This window comes from Panthera leo, chromosome E2, assembly GCF_018350215.1.
Source record: "Panthera leo isolate Ple1 chromosome E2, P.leo_Ple1_pat1.1, whole genome shotgun sequence".
Lineage (NCBI taxonomy): Eukaryota > Metazoa > Chordata > Mammalia > Carnivora > Felidae > Panthera > Panthera leo.
In genome coordinates, this window is record NC_056693.1 from 3,087,256 (window position 1) to 3,111,196 (window position 23,941).

A 23,941-nucleotide genomic window follows, 5' to 3' on the forward strand; every position below is an offset into this window, starting at 1 on the left:
AGCAGTTGGGCCCCCCGCCCCAGCCGGCGGCCCGCAGAGCGCAGGAAGGGGGCCGGGGGGACCCGCCCCCGGCCGGCCACAGTCATGGTGAGCGCGGAGGCCAGGCCCGGGAGGGGCGGTCAGGGGCCCCCCTGGAGGAGGAGGCGGGGTCTCAGGAGCCTCTCGCGGACTCACTGGGGTATCGGGGGGCCCGCCTGGGGTCCCGGGCCTGGGATGGGCCCGCGGGCCCTCCTGGAGGCGGGGCAGGAGCGGAACCTGGGCGGCCCGCAGGTTCCCCAGAGGGGAAGGCCCGGCTGAGTCCCGGAGAGGGCTCTGGGGCTTTGTGGCTCGCCCGTGGGTGTTCCGGGAGCAAGGACGCTCCGCCTCCATCTCCAGGCCCGAGCTGGGGTTTCAAAGATGGTTTCACCAAGGTTAGGTAGGGAGGGGGACCAGGGTAGGCCTCGGGCGTACCCCGAAACACTGGGGACCATGCCTGACTGTGAGCAAGACTTGGGGGCCTCTGGAGAAGGCAGAACCATCCACAAGCCCCTTGGAAGGCCCGTCCCCATTTCTAGTGGGAGGTCAGCTTTGGACGGCCATCTGGAGCATGCTGGGTGGGGGACCTGGGGACTGCGGGATCAACACCAGGGTGGCCACTGCATCCTTAGATCCAGGAAGCCCCGGCTCCGCCAGCTACCCACCCCTTCTCTTCTGTGTCCAGAACTCCAATGTGGAGAACCTGCCCCCCCACATCATTCGCCTGGTGTATAAGGAGGTGACCACGCTGACTGCTGACCCGCCTGATGGCATCAAGGTGTTCCCCAACGAGGAAGACCTCACTGACCTGCAGGTCACCATCGAGGGCCCTGGTGAGTGTGGGCAGGAGGAGTGTGCTTGTGGGTTCCTCTTGAGTACGAGAATGGGTCGGAAAGAAAGACCGTTTCCACGTGATTTCACTTATACGTGGCATCTAGAAAACAAACAAACCGAAAAAGCAGAACTAGAACAATAGGAAGCTCCAGTTACAAGTTGGACTGTGCCGGGTGCTGGGGACGCAGTGGTGGACCAGGGAGCCCTCTGACTTGGCGCTCACGGCTTGCAGGGCCGGACACCACAACCACTGACCGTGTACATGTTTCCTGCAAGGTGGTGAGAGCATCTAACGGGGGCTGTAGCAGGCTTGTCAGGTAGGGGTTCTCTGGGGCCTGGAGGGTGGGCCGGATGACCGCAGACTCCTTGCTGTCATGTCCGGGACCCACGGGACAGAGCAGGGAACTAGCCGGACACGGTGTTGCAAGAGGGAACAGTAATAACCAGGTGATTATGTGTGATCGTTTAACCGTGCAGTGAATTAGTGTGCTGCTTCTACACAGTGACACAAGAGGTTGCGAGAGCGCGTGGTGAAGGACTTGGCCGCGCATGGGACAGTGGGGAGGGCGTCAGGGAAGACTTCTGGGTTATTATCACGCAGTGCTCGATGGTGATAGGCCGGGTTCCAAGGCAGGCGCCGTGGGTACTTTGTAGGGACAGAGAAGAGACTGATGGAGCTTTCAGGGAGCAGAAGAGTCTGTAAGGAGTTGGGAAAGGAAGCTATTGGTGGGTTCAAAGATGTGATGGCTGCAGTGTTCCTTTGACAGGGAGGGGGCAGGGCGGTCAGGAAACTATTAACCACTGGCTTCGGGAAAGAGGTGACCGTAGAGGCGGGGTCAGGTGCAGGAGGGCGCCTAGACGTCAGTCGCCAGGCTGCCACTGAGGGATGTGGGGATTGGGGTACGAGGAACAACAGTGGGCACAGAACCGCTCCCTCGTGTGTGTGTGTGTGTATGTGTGTGTGTGTCATGAGCAAGTGGGTGGACGAGAACCTTTCACTGAGGCAGGCTGGCGGGCAGACCTGGAGTTGACAACAGTCCCATCATTTGCCTGCGGGCCTTCAAAGAAGATCTTCCTGCTTCCTAGAAGATCTGTGGGTGGGAGCGTCTGCCCTCGGGAAGGAGAGAGGAGGCGTCCGGGGGTGGCTACCAGCACCAGGTCAGGGCCATCACCCTGAGGCAGGGAGCTGAGCCTCACTCCACTCTCACGAAAGCCTCGGTCTTGTGGGGGGTAGGGGGGGTGGCGGCAGGGCACTGGGCTCACAGTCAGACTGGAGACTGGGCGTCCTGACCCGGCCCCCTCCTGCACTCCAGAGGGGACCCCTTACGCCGGAGGCCTGTTCCGCATGAAGCTCCTGCTGGGGAAGGACTTTCCCGCCTCCCCGCCCAAGGGCTACTTCCTGACCAAGATTTTCCACCCCAACGTGGGCGCCAACGGTGAGATCTGCGTCAACGTGCTCAAAAGGGACTGGACAGCGGAGCTGGGTATCCGGCATGTGCTGCTGGTGAGTTCTTGGCGGGGGGCTCCCCCCTCCTGGACATCCCAGTGGCGCCTGGGCTGTGGTGCATTCTTTCTTTTTTAAAATAAACTCTGAAGTTGTTAGGGGCTTCTGTGTAAAAGTCCAAGTTTCCAGCTGGAAAATTCTGGAAGGCTTGGCAGTGCTTGACCCACTGAGCGTGGTTGTACAGGTTGTGCCGTGCCTGGTGTACCTTTGCTGTGTGTGGAACGCGCAAGGGGTTTGTGTAATGGGACACTCTCCTGATGGAGCAAGTCAGGCATCGGGCGGGGGGGGGGGGTTGGTTTCAAGTTATAATTTACAGTATGAAATTCCTGGACCATACAGTTCATTGGTTACGCGGGAGTCACAGAATTTGTACAGCCGTCACTGCCGTAGCTCAAACTTGTCGTTTCCACCAGGAGCAACTCTGCTCCACCAGGGACGGTGTGTGGTAGGGGACTCTTACTTGTCGCATCGAGTGGGAAGCCCAGGCGCTCGTGCTGCTCTGCGGCCTCACAGAGGGTGATTCGGACTCTGTGTCCACTGAGCCCAGGTGGAGACACCCATCTCCACGGCCACTAAGGCATTTAGGTCACATGCTGCCTCCCCACCCCACTCAAGGCTTACAAAAGGTTTCTGAGGGGCACCTGGCTGGCTCAGTCGGTAGGATTGTGACTCTTAACCTTGGGGTCGTGAGTTCCAGCCCCATGTTGGGCATGGGGGCTACTTCAGAAAACACATTTTTTTGAAAATGGAATTGCTCTGGAGCCCTGGGGCAGATGGTGGGGTGGGGACGCGGAGTTTCCTGCTGGGCACTTGGGGAGGATGGAGCTCCAAGGTAATCGTACTTTGTCCTCCTCTCCCGGTCGTGTCTGCAGCGGCTGCCAGGGACTCTGGAGGTGAGCTCACAGAGTGACTCTGTGTCCCCGATGATCCCTAGGAGCCTTGGGTCTGGCCCCAGCCGTGAGGGAGCGCCTGAGGGGCCTGTGGGTGTGGGGCCAGAGCTTAGAATTGGGTGTGGTCCTGGGTCCCTGCTCAGCATCAGTGGTGTTTGCCGGGCCATGTGCCTTGCCTGTCACAGCAGCCAGGGGACCACCTGTTCTTGTCCTTGTTTACAGGCCAGAAGGGTCGTGTTCCCCGCTTGAGGCACAGTTAGGGCCCTGCAGGCTCCCTTTCATAGTGGCCAAAAGGGGGGTTGGGACAGACCCCACTGTGGCTGGTCTCACTCCACCCCTTCACGGAGCCCGTGCACGTCTGGCTTCGGTTTACCCCCCACTTAAAGGGGTGTGGGGATCGGCTCCCTTCCTACACTTCCCTCTGGATGTTCCTCACGGGCCAGGTCCCTTTATTTACACCCTGATGCCTTTCTCGGTCCGGCCCGCCCACCGGAGTCTGGCTCTTCCTTGGTACCTCTGGTGACAGCCCTGGGTTTTTATGTGTCCTGTTTATGTTGAGAGATGAACAGCCCTGGAGTCCCAGCAGGCCCAGGTGTGAGTTCCTAAGTTGTCTCCCTTGCTTCCTGAGTGACCTCGGGCAAGTCCCTTCCCTCTCCAGTCCGGGCCTCGATCACAGGGGACACAGGTGTGAGCTGGGCCAGCGTCTTGTTGGGGGACAGCATCGGGAACAGGGAGCAGCCGGTGTGGAGGCCACGAGGCCCAGCCCCCTGACCTTGGTCCTCTGCCCGCAGACCATCAAGTGCCTGCTGATCCACCCTAACCCCGAGTCTGCCCTCAACGAGGAGGCCGGCCGCCTGCTCCTGGAGAACTACGAGGAGTACGCCGCCCGAGCCCGCCTGCTCACGGAGATCCACGGGGGCGCCAGCGGGCCCAGCAGCGCAGAGGCCGGCCGGGCCCCGGGTGCGGGCGCGGCCCCCTCTGCTGACCCCCTGGCTCCCGGGGGTCCTGGAGGAGCCGATGGTCCCATGGCCAAGAAGCACGCGGGTGAGCGGGACAAGAAGCTGGCAGCCAAGAAAAAGACGGACAAGAAGCGGGCGCTGCGGCGGCTGTAGTGGCTCTTCTCCAGCCCTCCCCACCTCCCCCTTCCCGACACTGACCCCCAACTCTGTCTCTAAGTTATTTAAATTATGGCTGGGGTGGGGGAGGGTGTGGGGGCACCGGGACCTGGATTTGTTTTTCTAAATAAAGTTGGAAAAGCAGCTGCTGTGCCTCACAGACACCCCAGGACCACGGCCTCAGCCACACGGGTCCCCCTGTTAAGTCCCCAAGTAGGGCTGCAGCTCGCTCATCCTGTGGCAGTGGGGGAGGACCCCGATTTCCTGTCTAAAGCGGGGGGGCCGGGCCTGTTCTTGATAGTTGTGGTCTTCGTTCCTGAGGTAGGTGTGCGGCAGTGTCCCTTTCTTCCCGAGACAGTCAGGTGACAGGTGGGGGGGAAGCTGCTGGCTTCTCCACACCTGATTCAGCTCAGGGCAACAAAGCCTGTTCCCCAAATCCTAGGCCTAAAACGATGCCCATCCACCTGTCTCCGTTAGTCTGCAGCCCGGGTGCGGTGAGCTGGCCACTGTCCTCTGGTTTCACAGTTGAAGGCCTCTGCCCCGTCCACGTTCCTATCTCCAGTCTCCAGTCCCGGCAAGGGATCCCTCCTGGTGGGTTTTAGCTATCCTCAGGCTTGTAGGACCCGGTCACCCAGAGGCTGTCCTCAGCTCTTGGAAGCTCAAGTGCCCCACCTAAGGGCCAGATCTTTCTGAAGGGCTCAGCTGATGGGCAGAAGCCTCCCAGGTGCTCCTGCTTAATTCCAGGTGACTGTGACCTAATCCTAGAAACCAGTCTGTCAAATTGACAGATTCTGCCCCACCACTCCAGGGGAGGGGGGTGGTGCAGGAGGACCTGGGGCAGGTTAGCCTCCTGTACACAGGCAGCTTTTACTGGCCTGGCCCTCTGGACTGCAGGCTGGTGGTCCTGGTCTCAGACTGATGGGGGGTGGGGCAGAGGTAAAGGCTGTAAAGCCCGAGTGGTGGGAGGGTGGGAGGGACCTCGAAGGCAGAGGCCCGGCAGCCAGCTGGCTTCAAATTGGCTTATTGTCCATTAACAAAATTTGTGGTCCCCTGTCAAAAAATGATCATGAAAAGAGAAAGGGAAACATGTCTACATAAAGACTTGTACATGAACTTTCAGAGTTGCTCCCTTTCTGATGGACAAAAAGTGGAAATAATCCAAAGGTTTAACAGATGGACTAAAATTGTGAGTTCATAGAATGGAATACTACTCAGCAAAATACTGATACAAAAACCAGCTTAGATGAATCACAAAAATATTCTCTGCTAAGTGAAGCCCTATACATAAGTGTACAAAATATCTGGTTCCACTTACGGATGAAATTCTAGAACTGGCAATATTGGTCACTAGTGGCTGAGAACAGGTCACTGGCTATCTGCAATCAAGGAAAACATGTACAGGGGCAGGGGCAACCTTCTGGAGTGATGAGTATATCCCAGATCTTGATCATATCGGTGGTCACACAGGTGCATAAATTTGTCAAAACTTCAACTAAAAATGGGTGTATTTTTATGTAAACTGTATCAACGAAGCTTATTTAATTAAGCCAATAACTTCATTTATCTAGAGTAGAAGATAAGTCAGTGGGGCAGAAGATTTTGCAAGACATATAACCAAAAAGTACTAATTCAAAGAATGTATAAAGAGCCCCCCCAAAATCAGTAAGAAAAAGAACACAAAAGAGAAACTGGTGAAAGCACGTCACAAAAGAGGAAATCCAAAAGCTACTCCTCACTCGTAGTTGAGAAAATGCAGTGTAAGCCAACAGTGATACCGCTCCACTCCCACGGAACTAATGACGGTCGTTCGTGTCTAACAATACCAAGGTTGTAGAGCCACAGACCCCGTCGTGTGGCCCTGGTGGGAGCAGCAAATGCTAAAACGCACGTGGAAACGTCGAAAGCACGCGTACCTTGTTACTCGGCATTCTTACACAGCAGGCTTTAAACAACATCTGTCCTCATTACACGCACTGTAAACGCGGTTGTAGGTTCAAGAAACAATACCATAGGACAAAAAATGAACTACCACTGCTCCCAGCAGCAGGGAAAAATCACAAACGTCATGATCAGCCAGACCAGCAAGTCATAAAAGATTCCCACAATTCGAATGCCTTCGTGCACAATTCCAAAGCAGGCAAAAATAAGTTGTACTGCTGAACATACATACGTAGGTTGTAAAACTGTAAAAGATTGTCTGCGTAAAGTTGGGCATTCTGGTTACCTTAAGCTGGCAAGAAACCCAGGTGGACTTCTGGGGAGCAGGTAGTCCTGTTTCTTTACTTGGGTGTTGATTATGTGGATGCTTGCTTTATAATTCTTTTCTATATATATATATGTGTGTGTGTGTGTGAGTATTGAATCCTGAAATACACTATTTCAGGATTAAAAAAAATTTTTTTTAATGTTTATTTTTGAGAGAGAGAGAGACTGCAAGCAGAGGAGGGGCAGAGAGAGATAGAGACACAGAATCTGAAGCAGGCTCCAGGCTCCGAGCTGTCAGCACAGAGCCCGACACGGGGCTCGAACCCACGAACCGTGAGATCATGACCTGAGTCAAAGTCAGATGCTCAACCGACTGAGCCACCCAGGCGTCCCTGAGGATTTTTAAAACAAAAAAACTCTTTATGTGTGGATATGGACCAATCTCCAAACTAGATTAAGTTGGGGTGGGGGGGGGGGAGCAACATGTGAACAGTGCAAACTATTATTTTTTTTTATTTTGTTTAAAATAGGGTATGTGTTATTTGTTTGCCTATGCATTCAAAGCTTCTGGAAGGTTACTTTAGAACCTGCAAATATTGGGGCGCCTGGGTAGCTCAGTCGTTTGGGCATCCGACTTTAGCTCAGGTCATGATCTCGCAGTTCTCGCGGGTTCGAGCCCTGCGTCAGGCTCTATGTTGACAGTTTGGACGGAGCCTGGAGCCTGCTTCTGATTCTGTGTCTCCCTCTCTCTCTGCCCCTCCCTCACCTTGTGCTCTCTCTCAAAAATAAATGTAAAAAAAAAAAAAAATTAAAAAAAAAAGACCCTGCAAATATTAATTGCCTCAAGGAAGCAAAGCTTGGGATACCTTGTGATTGTTACTCTTCCAAAAAACAAAGACTTGATTTTTTTTTTTTTTTTTTTTTTTTAGATAAAAGTTTCTACAAAGAAACAGATCCCTCTAATTCCTATCTCCCCAACGGCCCCCTTCATCGGGGACAACCAGTGTTACCAGCTGCTTGTATATTTTTCTAGAGAGATTCTACACAAATGCAGGCAGAGTCAAATATATAATCCTGTTAATCCTTTTAATCTCCCACAGCACACAGCGTCCTGCACACCGCATTGCCGCTCCTTGCTCTTTCAACGTAACTAGAAGTCTTGGAAGTCTGTCCAAATCAGCACTTCCCTGCTCTTAGGTGCCTAGTGTCCCATCATATAAATGCGCCGTGACTTACCACATCCTGTATTGATTGACCAACAACCCACGAGGCTGGAACGAATAATCTTTGGAGGTGGGCCTTGTGGCACACAGGGAGTATGTCCTTACAGCAAATCTTATACATGACGTTACTGGGCCAAAGTGTTACAATTACGTTGGTAATTTGTACAGATATTGCCAAATTGTGCCCCGTGGGGTTTGTCCCAGTTTGCGTTCTGTTAGCAATATGAGGGTGCCCATTCCCCCATGCCCTCACTAGCACTTTGATTTTGACCCAACATTTGGATTTTTCCCAGTCTGGGAGTTACAGACTATCTTGTTTTTTGTTTTAACAGACTTTACTTTTTAGAACAGTTCTGGACTTACGGAAAAATTATGAAAAGTGTCCCCTATTGCTGCCTCTCTCCCATAAATACTATACAAAATGTAGATGCTAGGGACACCAGGGTGGGTCAGTCAGTTAAGCGTCCGACTTCAGCTCAGGTCATAATCTCACAGTCTGTGAGATGGAGCCCCGCATTGGTCTCGGAGCTGACAGTGCTGAGCCTGCTTGGGATTCTCTCTCTCCTCTCTGCCCCTCCCCCATGCACAGGCACGTGTGTGCACTCGCTATCTCAAAACCAACAAACCTTAAAAAAGAAAACATGTAGACGCTAAAACGAAGTTGCTGGTGTTGCTGAAAGCCCAGAGCCAGGGGTGAACATACAGTAAGGGCTAACTCAGCAGGCTGCTCAAACCCCACACGTGCACGGGGCACGCACGTGGGTATTTGTGAAGAGTTTCCGATAACTTCCACGAACAACACGCGACAAACAGGTTGTGGAGCCAGGGGCTGGGATGCTGGGGCCCCTTTGCCCCTGGATACTCTTCTTCCATTTGCACATCTCCAAACCACGTGCACACGTTATTTTCATAATGACTTTAAAAGAGTAGATGGTTTTATTCCAGCCAAGTGACTACAAGAGAAACAAAGGGAGATCAACAAATTTGCTGGACAGCCTGGATCAGAAATGCTGCAGAGGTCACGACATTCTCAAACACACACGGCCGCTCGCATGAACTTGGGAACCACAGGGTATTGGGGTGTATGGATTCGGCACATGTGCTCACAAGTGCCCTGGAAAACACACATGGTTTCCCGCGCAGAGTTATAAACATGGGAAGGCATCTCCGATTGTCTGAGTCCATCCAGTCAAAATAATTTATAATAAACATTCATTCACGCAATTATGATTTGTGGGCATGACATGGCAGGTCTCTTCCTAAGCTTTTTGCACACCGTATCTTCTCAACAGCTTTAGGAAGTAGGATCTGTTGATGTAGACATCACAGATGAGGGAACAAGGTCATAGGGAAGTTTAGTAATTTGCCCAAGGTTGCAGGACCAGGGAGTGCAATGCAAGTTATCTGTGTGTGTACGTATGTAATGGGTGGATATATACGTATATATGCATATATATGCATACATGTACACACACATATCTCAACGTATCTGATATGCCAGTGCTAATGGAAATATAGTATAATTAAGGCCAGCCTCTCAGCCGAGCCCCCGTGTTGAGTGACCCTGTGACAGCAGCCAAGGGTGTGTCCTACCCTCAACTCAATTCTGCAGACGTTTTGAGCTAGTGCTGGAGACGCAGCAGCAAACAAAACCACAATCTCTGCTTTGTGGACCCCTGAAGAATCAGGCACTTGAAATGCTTCTCTCAGAGATGGGGAAACTGAGGCATTGAGCCACCAGGTGACCCACCCACAAAGGCACCCCCCGAGGCAGGGGTCCTGCCCTGATGCAGACAGGGGGGCCTCTGCAGGATGCCTTTGGCCGCAGGGCTCTGGAGTGGAGACAGGGAGCAGGGGTGTTCTAGGACATGGTCTCCAGAACAGTAGAGACCAGGGGTCTCCTGTGTGGGATCCTTGACCTGTGGCATACTGGCTGGCACAGGGTGTGTATGCAGGGAACAGGTCAGGGCAATGACAATGTGACCCCTTCCCAACCTGAGCCTAGGACACCTGCTTTGTCGAGTGACCACAGCTGTTGGGAGAAACAGCCACTCCCCATGTGTCTGCATATACACACACAGATTTGCACACAAACACATCCCGCTTCCTGCTGTACTTGCTTCTGGAAGACCAAAAACCCACTGCTACTGAGCACTTGTCTTGTGCAGGCCCTCTTCTCGCCAGCCCACTCAGTTCTGACAGGAGGCACAGAGAGGTCCAGTTACTTGCCCAGAGCCACACAGCTAGTGGTTGACATGTTGGTGGGACCCAGGCAACCAGGTCCCATGTCTAGCAGCCATCACCAGCTGTTAAACACCAGGAGGAAAGGGGTGGAAGCCACCAGAAACTACTCTAGCTCCTCAGGATGGGAGAAGGGGTAGCCCAGTGAAGGGGTTGTGTGTGGTTCCCAGCCCGAACAGGATGCCTAAGGTCACCCGTAGCTGGTGGCTCCTGCCCACTATGGGGGCTGAGCACTCAGGAGCCACCACTGAGCCCAAGACCAGCAACTCTGGCTTCAGACGGGCGAGGCAGAGATGGACACACTCCTGGCCCCCACGGCCAGGGCTCTGCCCATCCCTCCTGGGACCTTTCACTCCCGTGGGCCTGATGCTTAATCCCCATGAGGGCTGGGAGCTGTCCCAGGACCCGCTTCCGTCAGGAACCAACTGGACACCCTCTAGGAAGGGTCCGCTGTCCAGTCTGAGACCACAAAGCCCTAAAGCGTACGTGCTCTCGTGTTCACAGGCCACACATGCACGAGGCACGAACCAGGACATGAACAGGACATGACAGTGGGCTGACCCTTGGCCCCAATCCCCATCCATGAGATTGAGGCTCCACCAGTCTTTCTTGAAGCTGTGTCCCGTGTCGACAGAGTCTGAGACTGTGAGGTGAGGACTGTAGTCAACTTTACGTTTAGCATCCACTTTCTAATCTGCTGCACTGGACAGTCACCTCTGATGTTCAGAGTAAGAATTTGTACCAGGGGCACCGGGGCGGCTCAGGTCAGGATCCCACAGTTCCGGAGTTCGAGCCCCCCGTCGGGCTGCTTGGGATGCTCTCACCTCTCTCTACCCCTCCCCTGCTTGCTGTCTCACAAATACACATTAAAAAAAAGAAAAAGGAAGACCCTGTACCAACCCCCAGCCTGAGGGGCAGGAACGCTGGCCTGGACATTGCCAGCAAGACCTGGGCCTGGGCTCCACCAGCCCCCTCCCTGGGCCCTCCGGTCCCCGGACGCTGTGACCTGTATGTTACGGCGAAGAACACCCTGCACAAGCAGGCGCACACACACACAGGCGCGGAGCCCCAGGCGAGGTGGCTGACATCTTTATTGCTTGGGAGGGGGAAATAGGTGCTCAGGAGCTCTTGGTGGGGCGGGCGCGCCTCCTCTTCACCATCACCGGCTTCTGACTGCGCAGGATGGCGCTGGCTCTGCGAATGGCGGCCTAGAGCGACAAGGAACGGGCTCAGCCCACCAGTCCGCCCCCAAGGAGGGGTCGGCAGAGGCCCCGCCTCAGTTCTGGCAGCCCCACTCACCATGCGCAGGTCTGGACGGTACTTGTTCTTGCGGATCATGTGCCGGATGCTGCTGAGGGTGGCCCGGGCATTCTTGTTGATGGTGGTCCGCACGTAGGAGGTGGCAGGTTTTCGCTGGCCTAGAGGGTGGCAGGGGTCAGCCTGAAAGTCGTCTGGATCTTTAGTGGAACTCCCAGGCAATGGTGGTGTGGTCTCACACCGGACACACAGGTGCCAACGCCATCCACCCATGTACTGCCACAGGCCAGGCCCAGCCGAGCACCCTGACGGGTCTTCTCCCGTGTCCCTAACAGTCATCAACTCACTTGACAAAGGAATGCAGAAGCACTGGAAGAACTCTCATCCAAGGTCACAGGCACACAGCAGTTAGGTGAACACAGGCTATCTGCCCATGCCCTGCGGGCACAACCCCCATGCTGGCCAGGCAGCCAGTGCTCTGGACACCAAAGCTCTGGTCTCTTCCTGCCCTACCCCAGGGCCCAGGCTACCCCGTCTGGAACAAGGGTGTGAGACAAACAATGAGGCTTGGCTGAGTTGCTGGCAAGCCATGAAGGGGCCAGAGAAGGCCAAGGTGAGGAAGAGCCCTGGGCCAAGCACCTGCCCTCCCGCATGCCTGCGCAGGCAGAGCCAGGACTCCCGCTACCCACGATCAAAAGGAAAGCACCCCCTTTCTTGTGCCACAAAGCTGCAGGCCTAGGTTTAGGATCTCAAGTAGAACAGTGGGGTCCTGGGTAGACTCCGGGCTCCAAAAAAAAAGATTGTAATAAAAGGGGTCACCCAAGAAACCAAGGACGCTGCACCACACCAGTGATTTTAAACACTGGCCTTGACCAAGTTGCTGACCTCAGAGCAGAAACATTACCTCCTCATGTCAGTCCAGTTTGACAGCCCGGGGGAGGCCACCCAATGTGAGAAGAAAGTACAGTTTTCAGGGCCCAGAGCACCAGAACAGGGTTCTCGGGAGTACCGGAACCCTACGAGCTCGTTCCAAGCTCTCTCTTGCTCCGGGTGCTGTGCTCCTCAGAAGGGACAGTAATCCCCCTCTAGTGTGGGCGGGAGTCCCATCAAGAGCCAACAGGCCATGGCCACTGCTGTCACTGAACAGCATGCTGGACTGCGAACCCAAAGAGAAAGCAGCCGTACTCAAGAGCCCAGGGAAATCCTCATTCCGATCGCTTAAACCAACCCCCCTCCCCACCTCCCCAAGAACAAACAAAGATGGTGGAGCTGGGATACAGACTCAACCTTTACCAGCCTCTGAAGCTTTGTCCCCGTGACCTGCTAAAGACACCTGTCCAGGCCCCAGAGCAGTTTATGGGGGTCACATCACTGCTGCTTCCCATGCAGAACTAGCCTGTCACTTCTTACCTGTTGGCCTGTTTTCCCACCTGTGAAATGGGGACATCTACCTTCCCCGACATGCTTCAAGGACTTAACCTGAAAACATCACACGACCATGCAATCCTGCAACTTAGCCCTTAGAACCACCTGGTGTGGATGAGATCCTGCTAGCTTAACAGATGCTCACACAGCTTCCCTCCCGATCTGGGGAATCCTCGATTCCACAGCATTACAGCTGTGGCCCGAGAGGGGTCTGCAGCCCGGAGCCAAGCCAGGGCGAATGCTCACCGGATCTCCGCTTCATCACCACCACCACCCCTTTGCCGTCGGCCGCCGGCTCCACGCCCACAGTCTTGCGGTGAATCAGCCCGTTGTAGCGGAAGGAGTTGCGAGCCTTCAGGTTATTGGGCTCCTGGGAAGGAGAACGCATCGGGGTCGCGAGGAGGGAAGGGGCCCCGCGACCGCGAGGGTGCCCCCCTCAGACCCCGGCGTCCCAGCCCCACTCACGGTGCTGTACGTCTGCTTGTTCCTCTTAATCAGGAAGCTGGAGCAGTTCCGCACGACCATCCATTGCAGGTGGGCGGACATGGCAGCAGCTGCGGGAAAAGGGGCAGGGACAGGAATCAAAGGGAGTCGCGGACCGGCGCCTCAGGGGCAGGGTGTGACTGGGAACCAGGGCGAATAGGGGTCCCCAGGGGCACACAGCGAACTAGCACTTTGCCAGACGGGGCTGGATGACCGGAGGCGGCGGCCCGAACTCGGGAGGCCGAGACTAACTGCGGGGGACGCAGGGGTGAGAACTCGAGAATTCACAGCGATTTCCAGCGGTGGACTCGGGGGGGAGGGCACAGCCAAGGACACAAGGGGCGCAGCGACTGAGGCCACGCAAAGGCAGAGACCCAGGGCCGCGGAAAAGTGCTGCGACCACGCGGGCCGACGGAGAGCCCAGACCTCACCTCCGCTCCCTACAGCAGCCGGAGACGGAAAGAGGCAAGCAGGGGGCGGGGCGACGCCTTTAATACCAACACGCATTTCCGCTTCCTCCGTGAGCGCGCACCGCCCCCGCCTGTCCCGCCTCCTTCCGTCCGCCTCCGAGGCGGCTCGGAAACGTTCGGCCTCTTCCGCCAGCTGGTCTCCTGCCGCTCGAAGACCTTCGGAACTCTTCGGGCAGGGACCCGAGGGCGTGTTCTCGGAGGCGGAGCGCCACCGTGCCGGGGGCCCTTCGTGTGTTTTCGGAATTCCACGGCTGGATTTCCCAGTGGGTCCAGTTCAGAGGCCCCAAGTCCCTTTCCTCAGCGGTTTCTCTCCGGGGTTGCTCACCAACGCTTGGCACAGTATAGGCGCTCAACAAGCACTTGCTTTATGAATGAACGTGCCAACGCGTGAATTACCTAAGGCCAGCTCCAGCGTCTTCGGATCCTTCCGCTCTTCGTAACCTCTCGGCTATTCCCGACGAAGGCACGGAGGCCCGCTCGGCCATTTTCGGAAATCTCAGGAAACGCTCTTCCCCCTGGGTGGTGGCCTTCTCTTATTGGCGCTTGCCCTTTCGGGTCTGTTCGGAAACACTCGATTTCCATTCGGCCACATTCGGAATTCTGTAGCTAATCCCGACAGACCTCTCAGTTTGCCCGCCTCAGGTCCTTTTAAAATAAACTCTTAGGGGCGCCTGGGTGGCTCAGTCAGTTGAGCGTCCGACTTCGGCTCAGGTCATGATCTCACACTCCGTGAGTTGGAGCCCCACGTGGAGCTCTGTGCTGACACCTCAGAGCCTGGAGCCTGTTTCAGATTCTGTGTCTCCCTCTCTCTGACCCTCCCTCGTTCATGCTCTTTCTCTGTCTCAACAATAAGTAAACATAAAAAAAATAAACTCTTAAACCGTTTAGAGTCTAGAGTTTAGAATCTAGAGTTTAGAGTCTAGAGATAAGCTAGACGGAATCTCCTCGCAGACTGCCACCCCAGGAGGGCATAGATTCCCTCTAAAGATCGAGTTCCTTGGAGGAAAAGAGATTCGCGTGGGAAAGCTCTTGGTTCCTTTAGGGAGTCCATACCTGTTGGCCCAGCCTCTTCTCCGTGCCTTGCTGCCTTCCGCCCCCGTTCTCCCCTCTCCAGTGTGCCCACTGTCACACCCGTTAAACTTTCTGGAGGTTTATTTTTTGCCTGATGTAGATCTGTGGCTTCAGCCTCACCAGCACGGGGCTGGGCGCTTGCTGGTGGTGATGAGGATCTCAGGGGACCCCAGCTCACTAAAAGGAATGGCAGTGGCTTAGGTCGACCCCATTATTAATGGCACCCTGATGTGTGATCATTTCTGGGAATTCCTTGAGGGCAGGAGCCTCGTCCGGTCCCTCTCTATGCTTTTGGGCTTCACCCCGAATGAGTCCTGGCAGTCCAGAGGCACTAGGGAAAACCTCCTGAGCGGACGGGAACCAGGGGATCGGCCTGCTGCCCCCATCAGAGCGCCCGGAGTCTGGAAGGCAGCTGTGCTCACCGCTATAACCAGCAGCGTTGCACCAGAGCGCCCAGGATCTAATGGTTGGTGTGCACAGGGCTGCAAGAACCATCCACCTTCGTGCCTCCAGGTTCATTCCCAGGCGCACGAGAGGCCCCAGGAGACAGGCAATGAGTGAGAGAAAGCTCCGTAGGGCCCATGTTTCTTCCATTAGGGCACCCTGACTGCTGATTCTTTGCCTCCCGGAACTCGTTGGGGTCCAGGGGCCTTGTCTGATTCTTGTATTTGACGCCTCCTCTCCCCCCACCACCCCCACGCCTGGCCCAGCCGTCGGGCGCTGGTGCGCAGGGGGCCCTGGTGACAGGCACTGAGCAGAAACAACCTCGGGGCTCCCATAGCACCCCACGCTGCCTCTTTAGACAACCCTGATCCTTCATGCTCCTTGGGGGTGAATAAGGCCCCTCCCACCTTTATCTGTGAGCCAGGCTGTCCCCCAGCACAGGCCTCTGAGGGCCGGGACGTGCTCAGAAACCGCGGCCGGGGTTCCCCCAAGCCGGGCCGGTCTGCACCCAGCCAGCTCAGGTGACCAGGAGGGCGCCGGGCACACCTGGCGCCGTCCCCTGACCCCGCCCCGGGCCCGGCCGCACCCCGGAACGCTCTCCGGGGGAGCCAGCTTGGCGGAGCAAGGCCATGGCCGCGGCGCCAGCGGTGGGCGCCCCGCAGGGGCCCCCGCCGGGTGTACCGTCCCCGCCGGCCGCCGCGCCAGGGCCTGCGTCCGGCCTGGGCCGCTGCCGGATGGCGCTGCTGCTGGCCGTGGCGCTGGACGTGGCGGGCATGGCGGCGCTGCTGACCGGCGTGTTCGCGCAGCTGCAGGTGCGCGGCCGCGACTTCGGCGACCTGCTCATCTACTCGGGAGCGCTGCTCGTCTTCCTGAGCCTGCTCGGCTGGATCCTCTGGTACACCGGCAACATCGAGATCTCGCGCCAGGAGCTCGAGCGCGACTACGGCCTGCGGCCCTCGGCGCTCGCCCGCCTCGCGCGCAAGCTCTCCCGCCGTTGGTCCGCCCCGGCCTCCTCCTCCGGCCCGCGCGCCGCGCCCGGCTCCCGGGGAGCGCGCCGTGCCGCCCGCGCGCCCCCGCCGCCCGCCGCCAGCTCCCGCCGCGTGCGCCTGCAGCTCGCCACGCTCGAGGCCGGGCCCGGGGCGGCGGGCGCCGGCACCGAGTGAGCCCGAGGTGAGGGGCGGGGCGGCGAGTGGGGCGGCAGGGAGAGTTGGAGAGAGCTGGAGAGACAGGGGAGAGACAGCCAGAGTGACGGGGGAGGCGGGGAGGGGGAGGTGGAGAGACAGGGGGAGAGCTGGAGAGATAACAAGGGAGGGGGGGGGAGGTGGAGAGACAGGGGGAGAGCTGGAGAGACGGGCGGGGTGGGGGGGGAAGTGCTGGAGAGAGATGGTGGGGATAGAAGTGGAAAGAATGGGAAAGATGGGGGGATGGAGATGGAGGGAGACAATAGGGAGGAAACCCAGGGGTCAAGGTTAGAAAGGAGAGTAGCAAGGCCTAGAGGGTGGAGGCTCAGACAGCAAGGCATGACAGTGGACTTGGAAGACACAAGGAGACCCTGCCCCCCAGATGAGGCCCAGGGATGTCTGTTACCTCACCCCCACACTTGGAGACCCTGCTCTGCACCCCAGCCCCCAGTGGCACCAGGTCCCATTTAATCCCCTCTGTGTAACTGGGTCTCTGCCATCACTCCTAGTATCATCCCCATCCCTGTAGGGGACATTGAGGCCCAGAAAGGTGCCGCCTCTTGCCCGAGGGCACACAGCTGGGATTCTTCCGAAAAAGAGGGAAAGAGTAAGAACACCGGGAGGAGTGTGAGATGCAGGGAAGGCTCTACTGCTCTTTCCTTCCCTTTTCTCTCTCCTCTACCTTTTATCTCCTTTCCTAAACACACACTCTCCAGCTTTGCTCAAACACCTGCTATGGCTCCCTGTTGCCCTCTGAGAAAATCCTAGCCACTCACTGCATGTGGGCCCCACAAGTTTCAGCCCCGCATCCCCTGCGTTCTTTGCAGTTATGATGGCACCCCTCCGTGCATGGACACCAGGCTCCCTCACGTCAATTGACCTCTGTTCGTGCTTTCCCTTATAGCAGGAGCGCCCTTGCTGTCTGTACTCCACACAGAAAACTTCCCATGTGTTCATTATGGCCCAACTCAATTTTGCTGCCGTTCTTTGGGTCTTCATATTGTCTGAGTTACCCCTGTTATCTCTTATATCTGTCTTGTTGTATCTGTGTGCTGGTACTATCTCTCCCACTGGACAGGCAACATCTTGACGGTAAGGCTTGGGCCTCTAGTGTCTTCATTCTTAGCATGGCCTAGCAAAAAGTAAACTCGGGAAACCAGAGGTTGATAAGTGGGTAGGTGGATGGTTGGATGGGTTGTTGGATGGGTGGATGGATGGATGGATGGATGGATGGATGGGTGGGTGGATGGATGGGTGGATGGATGGGTTGTTGGGTGGATGTGTGCATAGATGAAGGGGTGGATGGATGGATATGGTTAGATTGATGAACTGGTAGATGGGTGAATGGGTGGTTGGATGGATAGTTTGGGCAGATAGGTAGGTAGATAGATGAGAGAATGGATGGTTGGATCGATGAGTGGACGGCTAGGTAGAACAATGAATGCATGAGTGACTGAATCACTTTCTCAAATGGGTTTCCATAAAAGAGTGAAATCCTGATGTCCTAAGACCTTCTTTGTATGTGAGGAATTAACTTTTCTCCTATGTATTCAGAATGATACTAGTTATATACCCTTCTTTGTGAGAATTCAGAAAATAGTCACTCCAATCATCTGCTGTGTTCTGTAGTTCAGATGAGGAGACTGGTTTAAGAAAAGATGTATGCGAGGCGCCTGGGTGGCTCAGTTGTTTAAGTGTCTGACTCTTGATCTCTGCTCAGGTCTTGATCTCAGGGTTATGAGTTCAAGCCCTGCTCTGGGCTCCATGTTGGGCTTGGAGCCTACTGAAAGAAAGAAAGAAAGAAAAATAGAAGATGTTTGCATAGCTGAAGCATCAGCTAACACAAAATTTGGCATATAATGCAGAAATACTCACCAGTGGTTAAAATGACCCCTGAAAATCCTTTACCTTGCCCCAAAGTCTAATACATCTGGATGGATCTCCGGCTGGAGCCACCTGCCTGCCAGAAACATGGGCCAAGCTGACTGGAGCGAAGGCCCCTGTTAGAAGGAAGACAGGCCTGTTCAAACACAGGACTCCTTAGTGGGCAGGGTGAAGTGTTTCCAGTGCATGAAGGACAGAGAACTTGAACTGTAACACAGGGACCTGAAGATTCTGGCTCTGGGTCACTCCCTTCTCCCTCTGGAGCCAAAATCCGTTGAGTAGACAGACAGAGCCACTACCGTTCTTTGTTATTTATCCCCTCTTGTTGTTTTCTTTCTCTGTCAATCTCCCTTTTTCTCTGTCCCTGTGTCTCTGTCTCTGTCCCTGTCTCCTGTGCCTCTTTGTCTCGGTCTCTGTGCCCATCTTTCCCTCTACACGTCTCTGTCTCTCCTCTCTCACTTTCCTGTCACTCATTCTCTACCTGGCACCACTGGGCCCCGGTGAGTTAAAGGCCCACAGGTGCTGCCTTGAAGGGGGGCCTGGAGGGAGATGAAGGAACAAAGGAGAAGGTGTGTGAGCTCCCTGGGGCTAAAGCAGCAAGAAGGGGCTCCCTTCCCCTGCACCCTCAGGCCGCTGGGTGGGGGGCCCAGCAGATGCATGGATACTGAGAGGGGTCCCGAATAGGCACTAACCCTTCCCTTCCTCCTGCAGACGAACCCATGGCCCCACCTGTTGGCACTGGACCAGGATGTGCAGCTGTGCCCAAAATCATTTGGCCACCAGGATGCCTATCAGTCCTCCCCCAATCCCCCCCCCCCCCCCATAAATGGCTCTGCCTCCTAGCACTGTGTGTCTGTCTGGGAGAGGGACAGCCCTGGGGCCGGGCCACACCCGCAGAGGAGCTGCCCGCGCCCTTGGGGACCTTGTAGCCCGCTTCACACCGACCCCACACAGAGGGCGGTGGGAGAGTGGGGCCAGGATCTTGAGCACAGATGCCCCCTCCCTCAGTCCACACCTCCCTCAGCGCAGCCCCCTCTGGTGGTTTGGGAGGTCCTCCGAGAAGCACACAGAGGGACAAATTAGACTTGCAAAATATTTATTGGGAGGAAGCATGTATGGAGGGTAGTTGGTGACACCTGAGATTGGGGGGAGGGCTGGTCAGGATGAGTCTTCAACTGTCTGCACTTCCTTGAAAATGTCTGTCTGGCCTGTGGAGAGCCTGAGAGTAAAGTTGTCCCCTGGAGACAGCCCGGGTCCAGCAGGGGCCCCTCCCATGCTCAGGCATTGATGGGAAGCCAGGCACATGCTTGGGGACAGGATCCCAAGGGTAGGCAGCAGGCAGAGGCCAACAGTCCGTGATGCTCCCGCAGGAGAGCTGAGGACCACATTTTCATGGCGGCAGGATGCCACCCCAGCCCAGTTCGGGCACCCCTCAGCCCTGCGGCCTCAGCCCAGGCCACCCCCTGCTTACCCACTGCCCCCCCCCCCTCAGCCCAGACCTCCCACGATCACGCACACACACGATCACACACACACTCGAACACACACACACGCTCACTCCCTGCCCCAGAGCTCGACCATCTCCTGCTCCCATGATACTTAGAAAAGGCACCACAGGTCCATATGCTAGATCTGTATTGAGGGGTCCCGCCAGGAGTGCCCCTAATCATCATCCTCTCCCCCTTCCGTCTCTTCACCCCCTTCTGTCGTCCCTTCCCCTTCGGTGGCCCCTGATGTGTCCAGGTTCCCCTCCAGGGGAAGGGAGGCCGGCATGCTGCCCGAGGACCCCTTCTTGTAGCTCGGATTCCCCCGGTCCTTGGACAACAGAGACTCGGTCCTCGACTGGTCACATTTGCCCTTTAAGAAGCCTGGAAGGTTCAGCATATCCCGGCGCTTGGCCCACCTGGCGGGGAGGACGGACACTCAGCCTCGACCTTCCACCTGCCCCTCTGGGGATGGGGTCCCACCCGGAGTCCCAGCCCCACTTGCCAGAACAGGCAGATGCTGCAGATCAGGAAGAGGAGGCCCCCACACGTCCAGCCCAGCGCCCACATGTGCTTCCTCCGCATCATCTCTGCACAGAGGAGGCAGCTTTGAGACCGGGGTGGGCGGGGAGGGGTCTCCGCCACAGCCCCAGGGGACCCCGCTGCCAGGTACTCACCGTCTGGGCGCTGGTGGTAGCAGACCCCGTCCCGGTAGCAGCATCGGAGACGCAGACAGAGATTGGGGTTTTCGATGGCCGCCTGGCCCCCACAGCTCTCCCGGTCCCACACATCTCCCTCACAGCCTTGGGACCAACCACACGTGTCAGCTATGCCACAGAGTCCGCCAGGAGCCTCAGAACACCGCAGTCCCAAAGGCAGGCTCTGGGATTGTCTGCCCGGAGCTTACTCTGCGGGACACAGGAGTCCTGCCCCCAGCGCTGCCTCCCTCAGACCCAGGAGTCCTGACCACCCCCCCCCAGGCCCTCCTCCCTCAGACCCAGGAGTCCAGACCCTCAGCCCTCCTCCCTCAGACCCAGGAGTCCAGACCCCAGCCCCTCCTCCCTCAGACCCAGGAGTCCAGACCCCAGCCCCTCCTCCCTCAGACCCAGGAGTCCAGACCCCAGCCCCTCCTCCCTCAGACCCAGGAATCCAGGCCCCCAGCCCCTCCTCCCCCAGACCAGGAGTCCAGGCACCCAGCCCTTCCTACCTCAGACCTAGGATCAGGCCCCTGACCCCTCCTCCTTCAGACCCAGGAGTCCTGACCCCCAGCCCCTCCTCCCTCAGACCCAGGAGTCCAGACCCTCAGCCCTCCTCCCTCAGACCCAGGAGTCCAGACCCTCAGCCCTCCTCCCTCAGACCCAGGAGTCCAGACCCTCAGCCCTCCTCCCTCAGACCCAGGAGTCCAGACCCCCAGCCCCTCCTCCCTCAGACCCAGGAGTCCAGACCCTCAGCCCTCCTCCCTCAGACCCAGGAGTCCAGACCCTCAGCCCTCCTCCCTCAGACCCAGGAGTCCAGACCCTCAGCCCTCCTCCCTCAGACCCAGGAGTCCAGACCCCAGCCCCTCCTCCCTCAGACCCAGGAGTCCAGACCCTCAGCCCTCCTCCCTCAGACCCAGGAGTCCAGACCCCAGCCCCTCCTCCCTCAGACCCAGGAGTCCAGACCCTCAGCCCTCCTCCCTCAGACCCAGGAGTCCAGACCCTCAGCCCTCCTCCCTCAGACCCAGGAGTCCAGACCCTCAGCCCTCCTCCCTCAGACCCAGGAGTCCAGACCCCCCCCCCAGGCCCTCCTCCCTCAGACCCAGGAGTCCAGACCCCCAGCCCCTCCTCCCTCAGACCCAGGTGTCCTGACCCCCCCCCCCGCCAGGCCCTCCTCCCTCAGACCCAGGAGTCCAGACCCTCAGCCCTCCTCCCTCAGACCCAGGAGTCCAGACCCCAGCCCCTCCTTCCTCAGACCCAGGAGTCCAGACCCCAGCCCCTCCTCCCTCAGACCCAGGAGTCCAGACCCCAGCCCCTCCTCCCTCAGACCCAGGAGTCCAGACCCTCAGGCCTCCTCCCTCAGACCCAGGAGTCCTGACCCCCCCCCCCCCGCCAGGCCCTCCTCCCTCAGACCCAGGAGTCCTGACCCCCCCCCCCGGCCAGGTCCTCCTCCCTCAGACCCAGGAGTCCAGACCCCCAGCCCCTCCTCCCTCAGACCCAGGAGTCCTGACCCCCCCCCCCCGGCCAGGCCCTCCTCCCTCAGACCCAGGAGTCCAGACCCCCAGCCCCTCCTCCCTCAGACCCAGGAGTCCAGACCCTCAGCCCTCCTCCCTCAGACCCAGGAGTCCAGACCCCAGCCCCTCCTCCCTCAGACCCAGGAGTCCAGACCCCAGCCCCTCCTCCCTCAGACCCAGGAGTCCAGACCCCAGCCCCTCCTCCCTCAGACCCAGGAGTCCAGACCCTCAGCCCTCCTCCCTCAGACCCAGGAGTCCAGACCCCAGCCCCTCCTCCCTCAGACCCAGGAGTCCAGACCCCCAGCCCCTCCTCCCTCAGACCAGGAGTCTAGACTCTCAGCCCCTCCTCCCTCAGACCCAGGAGTCCAGACCCCAGCCCCTCCTCCCTCAGACCCAGGAGTCCAGACCCCAGCCCCTCCTCCCTCAGACCCAGGAGTCCAGACCCTCAGCCCTCCTCCCTCAGACCCAGGAGTCCAGACCCCAGCCCCTCCTCCCTCAGACCCAGGAGTCCAGACCCCCAGCCCCTCCTCCCTCAGACCCAGGAGTCTAGACTCTCAGCCCCTCCTCCCTCAGACCCAGGAGTCCAGACCCCAGCCCCTCCTCCCTCAGACCCAGGAGTCCAGACCCTCAGCCCTCCTCCCTCAGACCCAGGAGTCCAGACCCCAGCCCCTCCTCCCTCAGACCCAGGAGTCCAGACCCCAGCCCCTCCTCCCTCAGACCCAGGAGTCCAGACCCCAGCCCCTCCTCCCTCAGACCCAGGAGTCCAGACCCCAGCCCCTCCTCCCTCAGACCCAGGAGTCCAGACCCTCAGCCCTCCTCCCTCAGACCCAGGAGTCCAGACCCCAGCCCCTCCTCCCTCAGACCCTGGAGTCCAGACCCTCAGCCCTCCTCCCTCAGACCCAGGAGTCCAGACCCCAGCCCCTCCTCCCTCAGACCCAGGAATCCAGGCCCCCAGCCCCTCCTCCCCCAGACCAGGAGTCCAGGCACCCAGCCCTTCCTACCTCAGACCTAGGATCAGGCCCCTGACACCTCCTCCTTCAGACCCAGGAGTCCTGACCCCCAGCCCCTCCTCCCTCAGACCCAGGAGTCCAGACCCCAGCCCCTCCTCCCTCAGACCCAGGAGTCCAGACCCCAGCCCCTCCTCCCTCAGACCCAGGAGTCCAGACCCCAGCCCCTCCTCCCTCAGACCCAGGAGTCCAGACCCTCAGCCCTCCTCCCTCAGACCCAGGAGTCCAGACCCCAGCCCCTCCTCCCTCAGACCCTGGAGTCCAGACCCTCAGCCCTCCTCCCTCAGACCCAGGAGTCCAGACCCCAGCCCCTCCTCCCTCAGACCCAGGAATCCAGGCCCCCAGCCCCTCCTCCCCCAGACCAGGAGTCCAGGCACCCAGCCCTTCCTACCTCAGACCTAGGATCAGGCCCCTGACACCTCCTCCTTCAGACCCAGGAGTCCTGACCCCCAGCCCCCTCCTCCCTCAGACCCTGGAGTCCAGACCCTAGCCCCCTCCTCCCTCAGACCCAGGAGTCCTGCTCCCAGCCCCTCCTCCCTCAGACCCAGGAGTCCTGCTCCCAGCCCCTCCTCCCTCAGAATGGGGATCAGTCCCCCAGTCCCTACTCCCTTTAGACCCAGGAGTCTAGACTGGCTCCCTGTCCTTGGAGGGCCTGGGTTTCATCCACTGCTCACTCCATGGGTAGAAGAATCCCTGGATTCCATTCCCATCTGTGAAGGAAAATGGTTGGTGTTGGGGCTGCGGTATGAAGGCTGAGGAGGCTCCCTGCTCAGCACTCTGACCCTGTCTTTGGCCCCCTCACCTACTGAGCCCTGCATCAACAGGAAGAGGCTCAAAGCTGGGATCCCAGAGCCCACCATGTCGCCTCCCTAGACCCCTGGGGCCTCTGTGGAGACAGACCTTGAAGGCCATCACCCCAGCAACCAGCTGGGCCCCGCCCACTGCCCACCCAGCTTTCAAGGTTCTAAGTTCTGTTGCCAAGGAGCCCCCTTGACATGG

General features: G+C 57.9%; 4 protein-coding genes across 4 annotated transcripts; 2 read left to right on the top strand and 2 right to left on the bottom strand.

Moving 5' to 3' along the window:
- Nucleotides 1-5: 5 nt before the first annotated feature.
- UBE2S (ubiquitin conjugating enzyme E2 S) lies at nt 6-4,498 on the top strand. Its single transcript, XM_042919341.1, has 4 exons — nt 6-87; nt 701-848; nt 2,163-2,353; nt 4,035-4,498. Exons 1-4 carry the CDS (start codon nt 85-87, stop codon nt 4,353-4,355), a joined length of 663 nt encoding a protein of 220 aa, XP_042775275.1. The 5' UTR covers nt 6-84; the 3' UTR covers nt 4,356-4,498.
- A 6,602-nt stretch (nt 4,499-11,100) lies between these two features.
- Nucleotides 11,101-13,724, bottom strand: RPL28 (ribosomal protein L28). The gene is made up of 5 exons (XM_042920041.1): nt 13,624-13,724; nt 13,175-13,263; nt 12,956-13,079; nt 11,327-11,445; nt 11,101-11,235 (listed from the first exon to the last, which is right to left on the bottom strand). Exons 1-5 carry the CDS (start codon nt 13,697-13,699, stop codon nt 11,146-11,148), a joined length of 498 nt encoding a protein of 165 aa, XP_042775975.1. The 5' UTR covers nt 13,700-13,724; the 3' UTR covers nt 11,101-11,145.
- Nucleotides 13,725-14,928: 1,204 nt separating this feature from the next.
- Nucleotides 14,929-19,055, top strand: TMEM238 (transmembrane protein 238). The gene is made up of 2 exons (XM_042919224.1): nt 14,929-16,347; nt 18,954-19,055. The coding sequence occupies exon 1, from the start codon at nt 15,807-15,809 to the stop codon at nt 16,338-16,340; it is 534 nt and encodes a 177-aa protein (XP_042775158.1). The 5' UTR covers nt 14,929-15,806; the 3' UTR covers nt 16,341-16,347; nt 18,954-19,055.
- Nucleotides 19,056-19,860: 805 nt separating this feature from the next.
- TMEM190 (transmembrane protein 190) lies at nt 19,861-23,861 on the bottom strand. Its single transcript, XM_042920359.1, has 5 exons — nt 23,745-23,861; nt 23,617-23,652; nt 20,404-20,529; nt 20,232-20,316; nt 19,861-20,145 (listed from the first exon to the last, which is right to left on the bottom strand). Exons 1-5 carry the CDS (start codon nt 23,800-23,802, stop codon nt 19,905-19,907), a joined length of 546 nt encoding a protein of 181 aa, XP_042776293.1. The 5' UTR covers nt 23,803-23,861; the 3' UTR covers nt 19,861-19,904.
- Nucleotides 23,862-23,941: the final 80 nt, after the last annotated feature.